The sequence below is a fragment of the Toxorhynchites rutilus genome, chromosome 2 (assembly GCF_029784135.1).
Source record: "Toxorhynchites rutilus septentrionalis strain SRP chromosome 2, ASM2978413v1, whole genome shotgun sequence".
Lineage (NCBI taxonomy): Eukaryota > Metazoa > Arthropoda > Insecta > Diptera > Culicidae > Toxorhynchites > Toxorhynchites rutilus.
The window spans coordinates 284,874,894-284,891,500 of record NC_073745.1 but is presented as its reverse complement, the minus strand read 5'-3'; the positions used below and the strand labels follow the sequence as shown (position 1 = coordinate 284,891,500).

At 38.8% G+C, this 16,607-nt stretch overlaps 2 protein-coding genes across 3 annotated transcripts in view; both read left to right on the top strand.

Moving 5' to 3' along the window:
* The window catches only part of LOC129765298 (NADH dehydrogenase [ubiquinone] 1 alpha subcomplex subunit 11), a 245,029-nt gene that overhangs the window by 104,116 nt on the left and 124,306 nt on the right, over positions 1 to 16,607 (top strand). The window lies entirely within an intron of this gene.
* LOC129765292 (23 kDa integral membrane protein) overlaps positions 11,537 to 16,607 on the top strand; it is a 59,073-nt gene continuing 54,002 nt past the window's right edge. The window contains exon 1 of one of the 2 annotated variants that reach the window (XM_055765447.1): positions 11,537 to 11,854. In XM_055765447.1, coding sequence (XP_055621422.1) covers positions 11,789 to 11,854 — 66 coding nt within the window. In that variant the 5' untranslated portion in view covers positions 11,537 to 11,788. Of the gene's footprint in view, positions 11,855 to 11,880; positions 12,111 to 16,607 lie in introns of those variants that run through there. The other variant, XM_055765446.1, reaches the window with a different exon arrangement.

The window sequence follows — 16,607 nt, the reverse complement described above, 5'->3', positions numbered from 1 at the left end:
CGTATTTCTTCGTCAATGAGATCATGTTGTCATCAATGGAGAGCACTAATGCGACATGTTAGAAGACTATTTTTGGCCAGAATTGATCTGGATTGATCTGGACTGGATGGATTAACATCAATTATATATGGTTTCAACAAGACGGTGCCACTTGAAACACAGCGCAATAGATTTACTGAAAAATAAGTTTGGTGAACGTGTTATTTCGAGAAATGAACCTGTAGATTGGCCTAATCGTTCATGCGATTTGACGCCATTGAATTTTTTTTGTGGGCCTATGTCAAGTCACTGGTCTACGCCAACAAGCCAGCAACTTTAGAAGAGCTCAGAGACAACATCCAACGGGACCCGTGGTGTTCATATGACCGAAATCGAATTTATTCTTAAAATGTTAAAGCATAACTACAACCAGAATAAATTTGGACTCAATATATCGTTAAGCTGGGTTTCATTAAAAAAAGGTCTTAATGCTCAAGTCCTTAATGAAATACCCGTTATATAAATACCTTTTATTTTAAGAAAACATTATACTGGGTTATCTATTCCGTGGTCCGGAAAGCAAGGCAGAAAACGCGAATACCTGACCACGCTGGACTTTTGATGTGAGTGTCCAAAAAATTTTTTTTTCTCTCGATATCCGTCCTGCAAAACTTTTCCAAAACTAAACGGATCAACATGAAATTTTCACCGTCGAAAGATACAGGTTTTCCAAACAATTAGCTGTCAAAAGATTTGAGATACGCCTAATACGACACTGCTCTAAAATGAACTGAGATTCTGGATTCTAACTGAATCAAACCTTCAATACAAGTGTTTAAGTCATTTTGCAGAGTATGTAATGCAAAAATGCAAAGTTCATATGGAAGTCCTGGTTATGGGCTATGGTTTCAAACATGATACTAAAAATAGCATATTTAGAATGCACAATACACAGGTAGATTGTTTTGTTCTAATTAAAATTCGGAACCTTTGCCCAGGTTTCAAACTAACCGGGCAATCAGTGGATCCCAGGTTTGCGTGCGAGACACCGTCGCTTCCGACGGCGAGTCGGGTCGGCGGTCTCGATTACAAACGGTCTAAATTTTTTTCGCGTGATATCTATATAGGGGAAAAGGGGGGAATTTGGACCACCTAAGCAAATCGCCTAATATTTCCAAACCAATACGGTCTAAATAAAAAATGTCACATTGTACACTGAGCTGCACTTGTTTTCTCTCAATAAATAATGTTTAATCATTATATAAAGCTTGAATCTACCAAATATATCATAAAATAAAAGAGATGATTTTTTGACATTAAAATTTGATGCGGGGTGATTTGGACCGTCTGTGGGGTGATTTGGTCCAGTGTGTGTTTCATCGAAAAAAACATACTCATGTTTATGTAAAGTATTTTGGCATAATGTTACAATCAGTAACAACTCCCCTCTCTAAGGAGGGGCTGCCATACAAATGAAACTCAAATTTCTGCATTACTCGAGAATTAATCAAGCAAATGGAACCAAATTTTGCATGTGGAGGTTTTAGGGTGCAATAAATGAGTCTATGGTGGTTAGATACTCCTCCCCCCCTTAGGTGGGGCTGCTATACACATAGAAAACAAATTTCTGAATTACTCGAGAATTATTGAAGCAAACGAAACCAAATTTGGCATGTGGAGGTTTTAGGATGCAATAAATATTTCTACGGTGGTTAGACACGCCCCCGCTCTCTAAGGATGGGCTGTCATACAAATGAAACACAAATTTCTCGAGAACTAATCAAGCAAATGGAGCCACATTTGGCATGTGAAAGTTTTATGGGGCACGAAACGTTTCTATGGTGAATACACTCCTCCCTCCTCTCTAAGGGGGACTGCCATACAAACGAAACACAAACTTCTGCATAACTCGAGAACTAAACAAGCACAATTTGGGATGTGAGGGTTTTTGGGTATGAGAAATGTTTCTATAATGGTATGACACCCCTCCCTCCTCTGGAATGGAGAGAGGGTCCCAAAAAAATATTACACATATTTCAACCAAACATGACAATTGAAAATTTTCGGAAAACCCTGAAGGAAAAAGGGAAAATTCGGAAAATCAAATTCCCATATGTTCTACAATTACATAGTGACAAGTACTGTTAGTCCATTTGATGTTTGCGCTAGCGAAATTGATCTTTGTTCGAAACTGGAAATGGATTTTAATGTGATGAAACGCACTCCTATATCTTCTTCTATCTATACCAAAAAAAAAAAAGAATGGCCGGATTTGTTGATGGGAGCAGAACTCGAGGAAGGAATTGTCCGATTTAGAGCTGTCTTTATTCTATCATATTTTCTGTATAAAACACTTATTCCATATAACGGAGAGACATGTTATTTGCAAACGATTCAAAAATCTTGAACGAGAATTGTGTCTGAAAATAGTCTGATATTATAATGATGAGTTTTGTTAGAAATACTACGAATTTTATAGTAAAAGGTAAATTCAGCGGGGTCGAATAGAAGATCAATCAATGAACAGTTCTGCGACCCATAAACTTGCTCAAAGTAAAGAAAACGTAAATGTTTGAAGGTATTGATAATGAAATACAAATTTTGGGCGGGACGAAGTTTGCCGGGTCAGCGAGTAATATAATAAAATTAACATTGTTTTGAAGAACAGAAAGAGTTTTATCGAATAAATTCTTATCGTTTGCCAAACAGCAAATAAATCGTCATAAAATATAAGAAATATAAAAATGCTATGAACTTATTCCCCAACCTAATACGAAAAAACGAAACTGTTTTTGCAGTGTTTTCGCATTTATTTAAAGTATATGATTGTGATTCTGTCGTATCACTCAAATTTTTAATTGATGTTATGTGTAGATTGCTTTCTGTTGACATTATCAGATCGCATTTTTAAAAGCTGCTATTTCCGGTTGATACCTGAATCCATTAATTTCCTTCTTCATCCTCATCAGTTGTGTGTGACATGTCCTTTCTTCTTCGAGCTCCGGTATCACTATTTGATTCTCAGTATCAGCCATAAAAAAGGAGAATAGAAGAATTTCATTCCCATTCACAAAATATGTGTTTTGGATCACACCTATTTGGCTCCAAGATTTCGTGACTGTGGTTGATAAAGCCAAGCTGCCAAGACGGAAATAGTTTTTTTTTACATTTCAAAATTTACTCGACATATTAGTGTTCTGTTTAGAATTACTCCCTGGTCCAGTGGTTGGGCAAAAAATGTTGAATTTGGCAGAAGGAAAAGTTCTTGTCAGTCCTTCATCAGAGCAAATTTCTTCCCAACAATGGTACACAGTGCAGTTATCTGTTAGGAAAACGGACTTGCTTGTAATTTTTCTCTGGTCAGAAACTGACAAACTTTCAGAACAAGCCGATTTTGAAACCATTCGCAAAATAGCTACCGGATTCAAAATAAGCATTAGCGAATGCTTGATAGTACACTGAGATAGACGTATGTTTGAGCCACTGAGGGTTCTTCGGTCCTACAATTATCATCATGAAAGTTATCCGGGTTCTGTCAGCTTTGATTTCTGCAACGCAATTTTTTCCTACAAATGAGTCAATATTTGCCTGGTAGTCATTTTGAAAAATAAGCCAGATTCATCGCAATTATATAGCTGATCAACGGTCCAATTGTTAGCCTTCAGGCAATTGGAAAAATATATCTAAAATCATCCATTGTCCGAAAATCTTCAATTTTTCGTCACATATTTTAAGGTTTGGAATGCTTTTTAATGTTAAGACCCCACGTAAGACTGGACTTATATGACGCAGGTATTTCAAAATTAGGTTCAAGCTTCTTATCCTGCAAGCGAATCATTTTGGAAGAAATACTGTTATCAAGTTCTTGTGGCTTGAGGAACCACGTGTACACAGCTGTTTTGAGTTTGCTGTATTTACCTTCAAAGTAAAAAATATATAATATCTATTATCAATCAAATTAAATATCAAAACAATTCTACCTTTAGCAGCATATTTAATTTGTCTTGTAATGTTTTTTGATAGTTGTTGATTCTGGGCTAATGAAAATATTTTGAGGCGCTTTCAAAAAAAATATACGTGGTATATGCTACAAACTCCACAGTAAGATAATTTTCCGTGAGGCGACAAGAATGCTTAGAAACATTTTTCTCTGCTTAAATTTCATGTTTTGTCCAAAAATTTAATGACGAAATGAACTTTTCATATTATTTCTCATTTTTGGAAAAACGTGATAAAAGTAAAACATTTTCAGTGATAAATTCAAGAATGATAATCACTATCGTATCAAGGTAATAAAAAGGAAAATAAGGTAATCGAATCATATGACAAGTAACAAAACCGGTTTTAAAATATTCCTTGCGGGGGAAACTGATATGCGTTCAATACATGTGCTTCCACCCACCATTCGCTGCCTTCTGTCAGCGATACTTGTCTCAAGAACCAATTAGAATATCGAAAAGAAATGCGCATCAATACAACAAAAAAATCTGCATCGAATATATCGCAAGTCCTCGTTTCCCAATATTGTGAAATTGCACCCTCGTGCTGCGCCAGAAATGTGTCAGCATGGAACGCATCGCTTGAGCGCAAAGAAACAGGGATGATGGTACTTTTTCAATAGGCTCCTTAGTTTCCCTCGACGCTAGGAGTTAAATGTTTCCAGGAGGTTTACCCCTTAATTGCGTTTATCACGTATACACACTTTTTGAGCGAGTTGGTTCCGGCTGGGCGTGAAAAGTATTGGATTCGTTCAAACGTCCCTAGGGAGTACGTACGCCGAAAAGTATGCATATCGCGTTAGTGCGATCGATGTGCAGTATCACCCTGATGTCCTCTATAGACGGGGTTTTTTACTTTTAATTCGCAAATCAAATCAAGCAGTGGGTTCGCTTGTACAAATAATCACGAAGATTTCCACACCGTCCCCAATTCTTTAATCTACGATTTTATTGAACAACGCGGATCAATTTTGTACCATATAATAGGTAAAAGCATGTGAAATCCACGAGCCAAGTCAATTCACTTACTACGAGAGAGTCATGATATTGTTGCGCCTTTATCGCTGTAATTAGTAGATTTTTGGGAAAATTTTCAGGTCGATTACATGCCCATTGCGATTCAGGCAATCTGTCGTAATCGTTTAACCCATCGGAACTGTTGCAAACATATGCAAACTACCAATCCGAAAAATGCATGAATGTTTTTATTAATCAAATTAAATCTCTCCTGCAATTCTTCAATTTACTCTTTAACGCTTAACTCTTATTTTTTTCAAGTTTTTATTTTAAATTTCGTTGTAATATCATTCCAAACACATCACCACTAAACTCATCATTAGGTGACTGTCAACGCGGACGCAGCGGCGTGGAAGTCGAGATTTTTTAAGATCCTTAACCCCTTTCCATACGATTTGATTTCCAACAGAACGGCCCAAACACGAACACATCGAGTCGTTCCGCTACTTTGATAATAATGTGTATCTTACATGGGCGCTCTATGTTGTACAAATACATGTTGTGAGGTAGCATTCTCACGAATATCATACACCTGAAGTTATGCAATCATTTCACAATTTCATTTAACCAGCACGATACACCTCGAGTGAGGTTCGATGTTGTACGTTCTGGCATAGTCTAATCGCCACGAGTGTGGTTCGACGTTGTACGCGAAAGGGTTAAAATAAAATTCAGGAGAAACTTTAATATGTGTCATAAGAAGAAACTCACAGTGCTATTCGTCCGTTTTAGGTCACCATAAGCGTCCATCAGAGCAACCGATTCGAACAATCATGCATCGTTTTGCGCACCATTTTCATTCTACAGGATAACAGGTATCCTTAGGGACGTCGTACGGTACGTGACGATGCTTGGTGCGCTTTCTGGACCGGTGGAATCAATGGTTCGTTTTCCTTCAGAAATGATGCCGATCAGAACATAGTTCTGGGATACACCTATAAAATGTGAATTTTGAAGCATTTAGTTTTGAATGTACAGTGGAAACACAGGAAAATTGTACAAAATAACAAATTCGTTTTCTTCTGTTTTCTGTTAAAAATCAATCCTTGGAACTTTGAGTTTTCCGTGGATATCGGCAATGATAACACGTGTAATGTTGTCTTCTAGTGCTCGAATCGAAACTGATATGTAAGCGTTGTTAGTTTATACGTCTTCCCATAATGAAATGGCACGAATCACGCGTCATCTGTCATGAACAGTGCGCTGTAAACCATACAGCAAAAAGTCTCCCGGCTCAAGATGCCGAATGATAGGGCCATCTTGCTCTTGGTCTTCCTCTTCAGCTTCTGTTGCACTGCGAATGATCTCTGTAATACACCCAAAATTAATTTTTAGCACATGTTTTGGCATCCCGATTTATTACATTAAATGAGCCTCAAAATAACAGAAAATCCGCTACTCCCCAATACTTGTATATCATTTGTATAATGTATATGCTAGAGCAATATAAGGTCAATAAAAGCGAGCGAAACAGAAAACACATTGCAAATAAGCACGTATGAAAGCTTTTCGTATAGTTTACCAAATACACAGCCCAGATCGAGGAAGATATAGATTCTCGTTTATACTCTTATTCGTACTCTTAGAGAACGCTTTCCGACTTCATTCTATAATGAGTTATAAGACTATCATGCATTTATAAAGCAACACCAACAGCTATGTGTCAAACAGACTTGCATTCAATCTGGCCTTGGTTCGATCCCCGTTGACATCGTATGAACTTTTTTTGGTAAAATCCCACCAGAGATGAAAAAAGAAAAAAAGAAAGAGATGTCTGCTCCCATACATACAAACATTTTAAAGCTTTACAAACAGCGCATATTTGCTCATTTGACCCCCACATTAATTTGCTTACCTCCCCCATTAACAACTATCCCTTGCTTGGTAATCGCTTACTATAGAGGCGGAACTTCTGGCCTTCGGGCGGCGAATATCATACTAACATTCTTTCCTTTCCCCTGTTAACTGTTAGGATGTGACCGGCGTCATTATTGATTATTTAATGCTCGCTTCACCGAAACTTGTGCAATGAGAATGATTTGCTACTCCCAAGCGTCCTTCGGTGTTTTCATTGTGCAATTTCGCTGATTCAGGTCAATCACGGAGAGCAACTATGAAGTGTACAGTCTACCCAAGCTCAAGCTCAGTTCCAAAACCTCCAATTCTGAGCTAGAGTGACGAATAGAATAATTAGACAACACCCTGGAGTAGGTTTCAGAAAGCACTTTAAGGCAAGGCACAAATTGAGAAGCGTATAGCGCTCGTAAACGAACACGAGACCACCAACACGACTCATACGTGCCACAAACATAGCGTGGTGGAGCGCATATTCAGTCGCAGTTTGGTGTAAATAACGTGCCACTCGCATACAATATCTGATTCACACAGTTTTGCGCGATATATTTATTTACTAACACAATCACCCGACCGGTACGACCAGCACGAGAAACTGTGGTTCAGCCACAGCGTCACGCGAGTCGTGTCTCACAAGCGCTCCACAATCTCGCGTCATCTGGCCAATTTGCGCCGTTCTATCTGTTTTCATTAGCCACAAAAACAGGCGCTATATCGCGGCAAGTTACTCGCGCTATACGCGTCTCAAGTTGCGCCTGGCCTAATCGTGATATCAATTCTCAGCGAGGGGTTGCTGCAATCCTTGACTATTAGAAAGCGTTGGTGTGTACCCATTAGCGTCCGCGGAATAATCGGAGAATGCCCGGAGCCGAGCGGTGCCTGCCTGCTGAAAAGATGACGGGAAGTATGCCGAGTGCCCAGCCCACTGAATCGCTAAACTGACGATATCCGTGTTGCCAGAACTGGGCATTCGAACCACCTTTATGATGTTTATGATATGAAGTTTGACTAACAAAATATCGAGTCAAGTTCTGTTCTCCATACAGTCGTTCCGAGCTGTACTTGTTCTGCGTTATTTTTACACAGCACGGTCGTCCTGATCCGCACTCTTATCATTATAATTTTCTTTATATGGTCGTCCCGGGCCGTACTTACTTGTGCGGTCGCCCCGGTCCACATTTTTTCCTTTTTCTTATGTCGTCCCGATCCGCGCTTATCCATCAGAACTTATTTTTGTTAATATCGCATACTTCACATAGATACATAATTTAAAAAAAAGAACACTTTGTTTTGTTACCCTATAGCAACCAAAGCATTGAGCTGCATTGATTGGAAAATAGATAGTTGTTTCTGGCAACAAGTTTCAATTTTGCTATCATTCAAGTCAACCTGTAGTTTAACATGGAGTATCAGAATTTCTGCTAACCATGCTGTTTAATTTATACTTTTTCCAAACGTATCATTTACTTACTGATAAAGATTGGACTCGAAAAAAATTAGACACACAAAAATAATCACCAAAAATTCAGTTGAAATCACTAAACATTAGCTATGTTTTGAAATAATTTATTTATTGAATTTCTTCTCCCACGCTGAATACTCGTAAAGTAAATGATTTTGGTTTGTCCAGTCGAAAATATGATCATGGTTTGCCCACTTTTTTGAATGCACTAATTCAACGCTCCTGTGTCAAAATAAGGCCTTCGAATGTTTTGAAACATATAAATGAAATTGCCTTTTACATGATTTATAGTAGTTTGATAGTATATTTTACGAAATCACATGTTTTAAAGGATTATAAAATACACCTTCTATTTGTGTCAATGCGCCCCTCATTTGAGATAACTTTTAATCGATCACCAGATGATTATTTGGCACGTATTCAGACCTTTTCTGGATTACAACACTTATAAATATTGTAAACATCATGCTTGCTCACCATTTGTATCGGATTTACATAGCTAAACCATTAAATTAACGCATTTTGATGAACTCAATTCTGATCATGAGTTGTCCAATTCAATAATGTTGTTTTGTCCACATGATTTCTATGCCAACCGCTTGGCACGCTGCAGTTTGTTTATGTTTGTTTATGGTGTGCTTCGCGCATAGCAGAAGTATGGTTTTTCTGTGTTGATTGTGTTGAGGTGAACACTTCTAAAATGCCCAAGAAAAGGCAATATTCTGAAGAAAGCCTAAATTATGAATGAATCAATATGATGACAGTAAACTCAAGCAATGATAAATGCAACATCTAATTGTGAATTCGAATGTTTTCATTCAAAAATGGTGATTTCTAAAAACGGACAAACCATGATCATTTTTTTGGGCAAACCATGATCAGAGGTGGTCAAACCATGATCATAATTCTTCTTTAAGGAAAATCGTTAAAAAACATAAAAATTTGAATAATTTCAACACCTTATGGTAGTATTAGCAACTAGAGACTTGGGGCTTTTCAACAAACCCAAACTCGTATCGATTATATGTGATTTTCATGAAGAAAAATCGATTTGCATTTACTAGTTGCGTAAAAACTCCCCAAATTGGACAAACCAAGATCATTTACCCTACATTTACCGAGTACCGACAAAAGCTCGAGGCCGGGATTTGTTTGGTGTCCGCCTTGATGTATGTCTCGTCGTCCATGACGAGACAGCTTGGCTTAACCAGCCACTCACGCTCCAGCTTCCGCGCACGCCATTTGGCCACCGTGTTTTGCTTGTCAGTCCGGTTTGGGGCCTTTCTGACCTTAAAAACACGTAGCCCAGCCTACTTCATTGTCTGCTGGACGAACCACTTCGACGAATTGGCCTTTTTGGCCACGTCTCGTGTGGAAAGGTTCGGGTTCTTCTTAAAGTACTGCCTTATCTGCCGTGGCTTCTCAGAGTATTCCGTTTTGGAGATACAGCGCGCCGCTCGATGGTCTTCGTCTCTCGGATCGATCACCGCGCCCAAGATTTGCTGGCGTAGCTCTTCTTGTTTCGAATGCATCTCGGAAACTACTTGACAGATCGCGATGAAATTTCGCACACATAAACATAACACTCTAAACTAGTATTACCCAAAATTTAATTTATTTTTACCCACGCGATAAAAAGTTACACCCAAAACAAAGTGTCGCATTTTTTTCGAGTCCAATCTTTAATCTTCATGCCTCCTATAGGATAGTTCTGCTACTTGTAGTCTTCCGCTAACAGGGTAATCCCGGGCTGACCATTCATATCTTCATGTGATTTCGAGCTCCCTCCCAAAAGGTTATACTGCGCTTTTGCACACATACAAACTTTTATTAGAAAAAAAACAAACAGATTTTTATAATTTCTGCTTGGAATATTTCACACACGATGGGAATCACACCAAATGCACTTCGGAAACGTGCAACTTTAGTATTACTTAATTCCCACGCAGAAGCCCTTAGAGATCACGTCTCAAAATATTTCGATTCGAGGCGGTTTCCGATTATCCCGTTTAATCCTCGCTTCTGGCAGGATCGCCAAAATTAGCGCTCATGAGCGTCCGCGGGATAATCGGAGACCGCCCGGAAGCCGAGCGGTGACTGCCTGCTGATAAGATGGCGGAAAATGTGTCGAGTGCCCAGTAGGGGGCCAATCAAAATGGTCATCTCAAATTCCAACAAGTTACCACATAAAATATGTTCACTACCTCAAAAAAACACCCTGTGCCGAATTCCAGCTCAATTGGACTTAAGGGAGAGTTTTTTGAAAATCGAAAAATCACTCATGGGGGGAGCAAAGGAAATCGGGGTTTTCGAAAAAAAAATTGATGTCAAATGTCTTAAAATTGCATGAAACGTCGGGATAATCGGAGACTGTCGAGAAAAAATCGACATTCTGGACTTAGATCTACTTATAAATCTATTTATCGTGCAAATCAACATTTCCTAGCAAGTTCCGAATAAAAATCCAAGACAACTATTTTGATTGGTACCCAAAACCATACTTTTCGTTTTCATACTAAAAAAAAACTATGTCCCGATTCATTCAATTCGCAATTAGATCTATTGAGTAAGTAGAGATTTATTTTGTTTTATTTATTTATACACTCTTTACGTTGTACACTTTTCAATAAAATTCATTGGAAGTATGAAATTTAGATAATTTTGTTTTATTTTACCTGACAGAATTTTCCAGTAGACCTAACATAATGCTTCGTTGGTAAACTGCCAGAGCCAAACCTTCAGCGTAAAAAATCGAAGTGGATAGTTACCAAATTTGATCGCCTGTGTTCTATTCGGAATTCAGCATAATTCAGCATCTTTGAATTGAATTGCACAGAATAAAACCGAAAGCTCACATTACATTGACAAATTTCGTACTAACGCTTCCATCGTTTCCACTCACCACTGTTAGGGGATTTTCACCCCCATGCCGGGCAATACACTCAACCTCGTAAACCAAAAGAGCGTAAGGGAAAACAGAAATGCACAACTCGACATCACGTTTTTCCTTGCTGCTTTCCATAACATTTTTTTACGCTTTTGCGTGTTTGTGTAGAAGACCCTCTCCGATTTTCTCTCCATTCTCTGATGCTGCTGCTGCTGGGATAACGGGTATGTGGATTTGCTTTGGTCCCTTTTGGAGCTGTGGGTGTGTTAGTGCTTCTCGAGACTCTTGGGATTGCGACGATTGGCTTCGTTCGCATGTTTGGACGGTTTAGACCAGCGTAGCAGAGTCAGTTCTCGTTTGCCTTGTATCTCGAAAGGTACGTCGGGGTGTTGTGTGGTTTTGTTTTGTATACCACTGGTGGATCGTGAGTCGTGGGTCTCGAATTGACAGCAGCTGTACTCTCGGACCTCAGCGGAGGTTGTAAAGTTTTATGTGAAGCAGACGTGTGCGTTGCTGGGACGTGTTGGGTAATCGTTCGAAAGATGGTGATTTCCGATCGTGACAAGTAGTGAATGTAATAAATCTTACGAGATGCGTCTGTCAGCGAGGATTAAATGCTTCAGATATCTGGTATACGCGTATATTGTTTTGATCTCGGTGAGTTGGAAAAACGATTTTCTGCCTGAGCTCACAGTCTAATGGGTCTGATGCAACGAAATCGGAATAAGAAAATGAAACGAAGATTCAAACTAGTACATGCCAAGAGGTAGATTTTGATCGTGTGTAAGTGCGGTCAAGCGAATTGTGACGAGTGGTGAATGGGAAGTTTCCCATGGCTGAGGATTCCCATAATTATACACGATGTGACGATTGTGATAAATGCTGCCACCGGATTCGAATGCTCGATGCTATCGTGAGTGAAATTTCAACTATGCTCTAATGTTTGGTGTATGAGCGTCATCAACTCTGCTTGGGTGGCTACTGCATACCCCATGAAGACTTATGGCAGTGAATGTGAATTCCATAGAAGTGAATTACAAAACTGCATCAATGGGAAAACCTCAGCATCCGGAAGGACGACATCTCAATTAAATCGTTTGGAGGATAACAAGACGACATACAATAGGGCTTGGATTCTAATTAGTGTGCTGCAATGATTTCTGTGTGAATGTATACGCTTTACCTGGAATCGTACTGTGTGCAAGGCGGATCGTCATACATACGTAGTAATGAGCTCGTTCGTTGTTTGGAGGGCTCATGACACAGTATTAGTTTAATTATTCTCCCACAGTTAACAAGGTGCCACATTTGAACTACCGTAAGGTGTTTAATATATGGCAACGACATACAGGTATTCTTGATAAGCGTTCGTTATAAACGAAGGTATCGCGTTTGTAAGTGAAATCAGTGAGCTTTTTGCTAGCGACACTCGTGGATCGTGCACTTGGCGTATAACGCATATTTATTAGCAATTCAAATTCGGCTAGGTTTGTTTTGAGTTTCTAGTTCGTCAGAATCGTCCATAATATAATTTTAGGAATCCGTGAATTGATATATTTATTTTTTCTATGTTCTGTACGTATTACGTTCTATTATCAGCTTGGTGACGGTGATTCGCATCGTTTAGTATAATGTTGGCATATTTGGAATGAAAATTGTAATTTGAATAGAATAATTTTAACTTGGAATGGTTATCAGGGCCCGAAATCTTCGAAGGTGAAAAATGAGGACCGACTCTACTCTCAGTAGCTTCGCTTCGACTAGAACTGCCTCGGCAGTCGCCGGCAAAAAAAAGTGACTTGACTAGAAAATGAATTGACTAGCGTTGACTAGCGAGCATGACTGGTGAATTAGTCCAGTCAGTGGTTATTTTAACTGACTCGACTAATGAATACAAATCTGCCTCTTCATTCAACTGGCTTCAATCCACATTTACATTTCCCCCTGACACTAATTCATACCCGCGTACGCAATCTTATTTTAACGTCCATGTAAAGAGGAACGAAAACATGATTTCTGATGCAAAAAAGAAGTTACCCCATCAATGGACGGCTTACTGTCTACCCATCGTGAACTCAAACCAACGAACTTAGACATTTATCAAGTATGCTATAAAGGTCCTCGCGTTAGTATTAGCGTGCAAAACAGCGTATACACACTGACGCTATTTTATACATTTTTCGTTATCGAGTTATTTTCGTGTATGATACAAAAGAATCCAGCTCACCTGTAGCGTATGTCAAACCACGTTGAACTCGAACATCGCTGCATGCACACGTTTGACTGGAAATAATGAAATGATATAGTCGAGGCGGTAGAGGGAGGTAGCGACTAAACGCCCGACTGGCTGTTTAGTCGTTTTGGCGGAGAGACTGCGTGAACAAGCCAAAAGTCATTAATAACTGAATACGGATATAGTCAGTTAGAAAGTCAGCTGACTATCCTCAGTTGACTATGACTATGCAGAGCCCGGATGGTTATGCATCCTGCAAGAGTTGGGACAATAAATACTGTCATGAAGTATATCCGCTCCGCTAATTTGCCGTTAGCAGATTAGCGGAATTGTGTCCTCCACAATTAGTCAATCAGTTGCAATACAGTTTTTCGAGTCTTACTTTCTCTCCAAATTTTGGTCTTGAAACATGTTCAAAGTTATGCTAAAAGTGCAAAAAATGCCCTAATAATAGAAAGTGAAAAGACCGCCCAAAAATATTAGGTTGGAGTCATGTGTATTTCATAAGGGAAATTGTTGTGAACTGTAATACAAAACAATCCGTACATTACTTTTCACGAGATCCTTTTTATTAAAAAATAATGAAATAAAATCAGGTTAACGTAACACTATTTGATAAACATATTTATTGAAATTTCTCAATTTTAGTATTCATCAATTTGTCAACAACTTTTGAGCGCAATGAAAATTGCGTATTAAGCTCCCAACCGTTCTCTGCGTACCTGATGACCACATCAAAATTTAGAATTATTTACATTAATTACATTAGAATACTCATCCTCCTCAACTCACTCACAGACTGTGATGTAACATCCACTGTTGGCAGAGTAGAGTCTTCTCCAGCATAGGAGTTATCTTCCTCTTGAGGAGGGTTAATAATGCCTGCAACAATTTCGTCATCCTCCAGCTTTCGTATTCAGCATCTTCCTCGTCAATGAAATCTGTTGTTTCGATCCTCTCCGCAATGTTCATCAGCTTTTTTCTAAGTAGAGATAGAGGTAAATCATCCTCGTCCTTTATTTCATCAGGGTTGTAGAGCAAGTTCCACGACTTCCTTATTGCGTCTGCGGGAACTAGTTCCCACGCTTAAGTCACCCAATACATTGCATCCTTAATATCTCGCGCTTGAACCCCCCCCCCATCATAAGGTTTCTGTACCGAATCTAAATCATTTGAGTGATATTTTGATCCATGGGTTAGATCACAGCAGTAGTGTTAGGTGGTAAGAACGTAGTGTAAATCGACCCATCTTCAGTTTTCAATTTATCTCCACTGAAGTGTGCCGAACAATTGTCCAACACAAGAACAGCTTTTATTGGAAGCCCTTTGGCTTTAAGGAAGCTGAAGACATGGGGCACAAATTAGCCGAAAAACCATTCTTTGAATAGAGATTGAGTCATACACGCGGATGCCCTGTAGTATACTGGTAGTACTTTCACGTTTCTCAGCGCTCGCGGTTTAATCGACTTGCCAATTATCGTTAGAGGGAGTTTCAAAGTTCCGTCCATGTTGCTACATGGCATGAATGTGACTCTTTCTTTGATGATCTTATGGCCGGGAGCTGATCTGGCATCCTTATCGACAAATGATTTCGTAGGAGTTCTCTTAAAAAACAAACCACCTTCATCGGCATTAAAAATCTGACATGGAGACAATTTTTTATTGCGAATTTCAGCAGCGAAGTCAGCTGTGTACTTATCAATGATGGCCACATTGCTAGATAACTTTTCACCACTGAGTTTCAGCAAACGAATACCGTGCCTTTTAATAATTTTTTCAACCACGGCTACCGAAATCTCTTTCTCTGACAATTTTATTGAAAAATTTTACCTGTATTTGTAGCATCTCTTGACTCACTGGGATGTGCAGCTGCCGTTTCTGTAAAAACCAAACGTAGAAAGCTTCATCCACCTTCGGGTGTCGAGGTTCCTTGAAACGCTTGCGTTTAGCTGTAAGTGAACCGTGATATGTGCTCCAAGAAAGTATATTTTTACGACTTACTGAGAGTTTCATGCCGTTCCACGAACTTCTTTAGAATGTTGTTCTTGGCATATTTAATGCTATAAATTGTGGAAGCAGAATCAACTCTGTACTTCTTCATAATTTCGCTCACTGGCATACCTTTTTGAAGCTCATGAATAATTTTAACTTTAACTGGCAATAGTAAGCAAGCACACCTTTGTTTTTTTACATCCTTACGTGGTAAACGTTCCATTTCTAAGTTCTAGAGAATGTCCTCTTCTTGATATTCGCAAAACAGATACAGTCAACTCTCCCTTACTCGATGTTTTGTAACTCGATGTTTTCCCTAACACAATGGATTTCATGGCACCTTTGATTTATTTTACAAGCATTCTTTTCTCGATAACACGATGTCTCCCTAACTCGATAGTCCCTTGGATATCGAATTAGGGAGAGTTGACTGTAGTTCATGTTCAAATAAACTTACAAAGAAAGATAGAACAGTGTATGTAGAACTTCTAGACTGTTAAGAACTGTTTACAGTGTTGCTGAAATGTTTCATTCAGCTAAATGTACAATGTAACCATCGTAATCTGGATACTGGAAATATTGTATAATATTAACAATACTCAACCGATCGGCGTCATTGTTTACGTTTGTGAAATGTTTTGTTCAATGCAAATTCAACCATGTATTGATATGCGTTATCCAGATTGAGGTCCAAAAAACTGGACGTGAAACATTTGTTTTAATAAGTTTAAATGTTTAAAAAAAGATGTAAGCTTTATTTCTTTCCGCTTCAACTAGGGCAGTAGGGTAACACGGAGTGAATTGGTGGACATACGGGGTTATTTAGACCACTCCTTTACCTCAAAAAGAACGGTTCAACTTGGGTTTTTCATAATGTCATCTCCTTTTATTGTTAAACCGTATGTACCTAACGTAGAAAAACTTTGGTAAATTTCGACAGGTGGAAGGAAACGGTAGCATGAACACAGCAAGCACTTTGATTGTCAAAAAATGTGAGTTTTTCGATCGTGATTTTAAGGGTTTTCCCACTGATTAAACAAACTTTTCGTGTATTGTGCAGTAAAGTTCTGTTGGCCTACAGAAGAGGAACAATTTGATAATTGGAAATATTATATTAGGCGATTTGCTTAGGGGCTTAGGGGGTAATTACCCCCATTTCCCCTACTTGTTTTGAAAATATGAAAT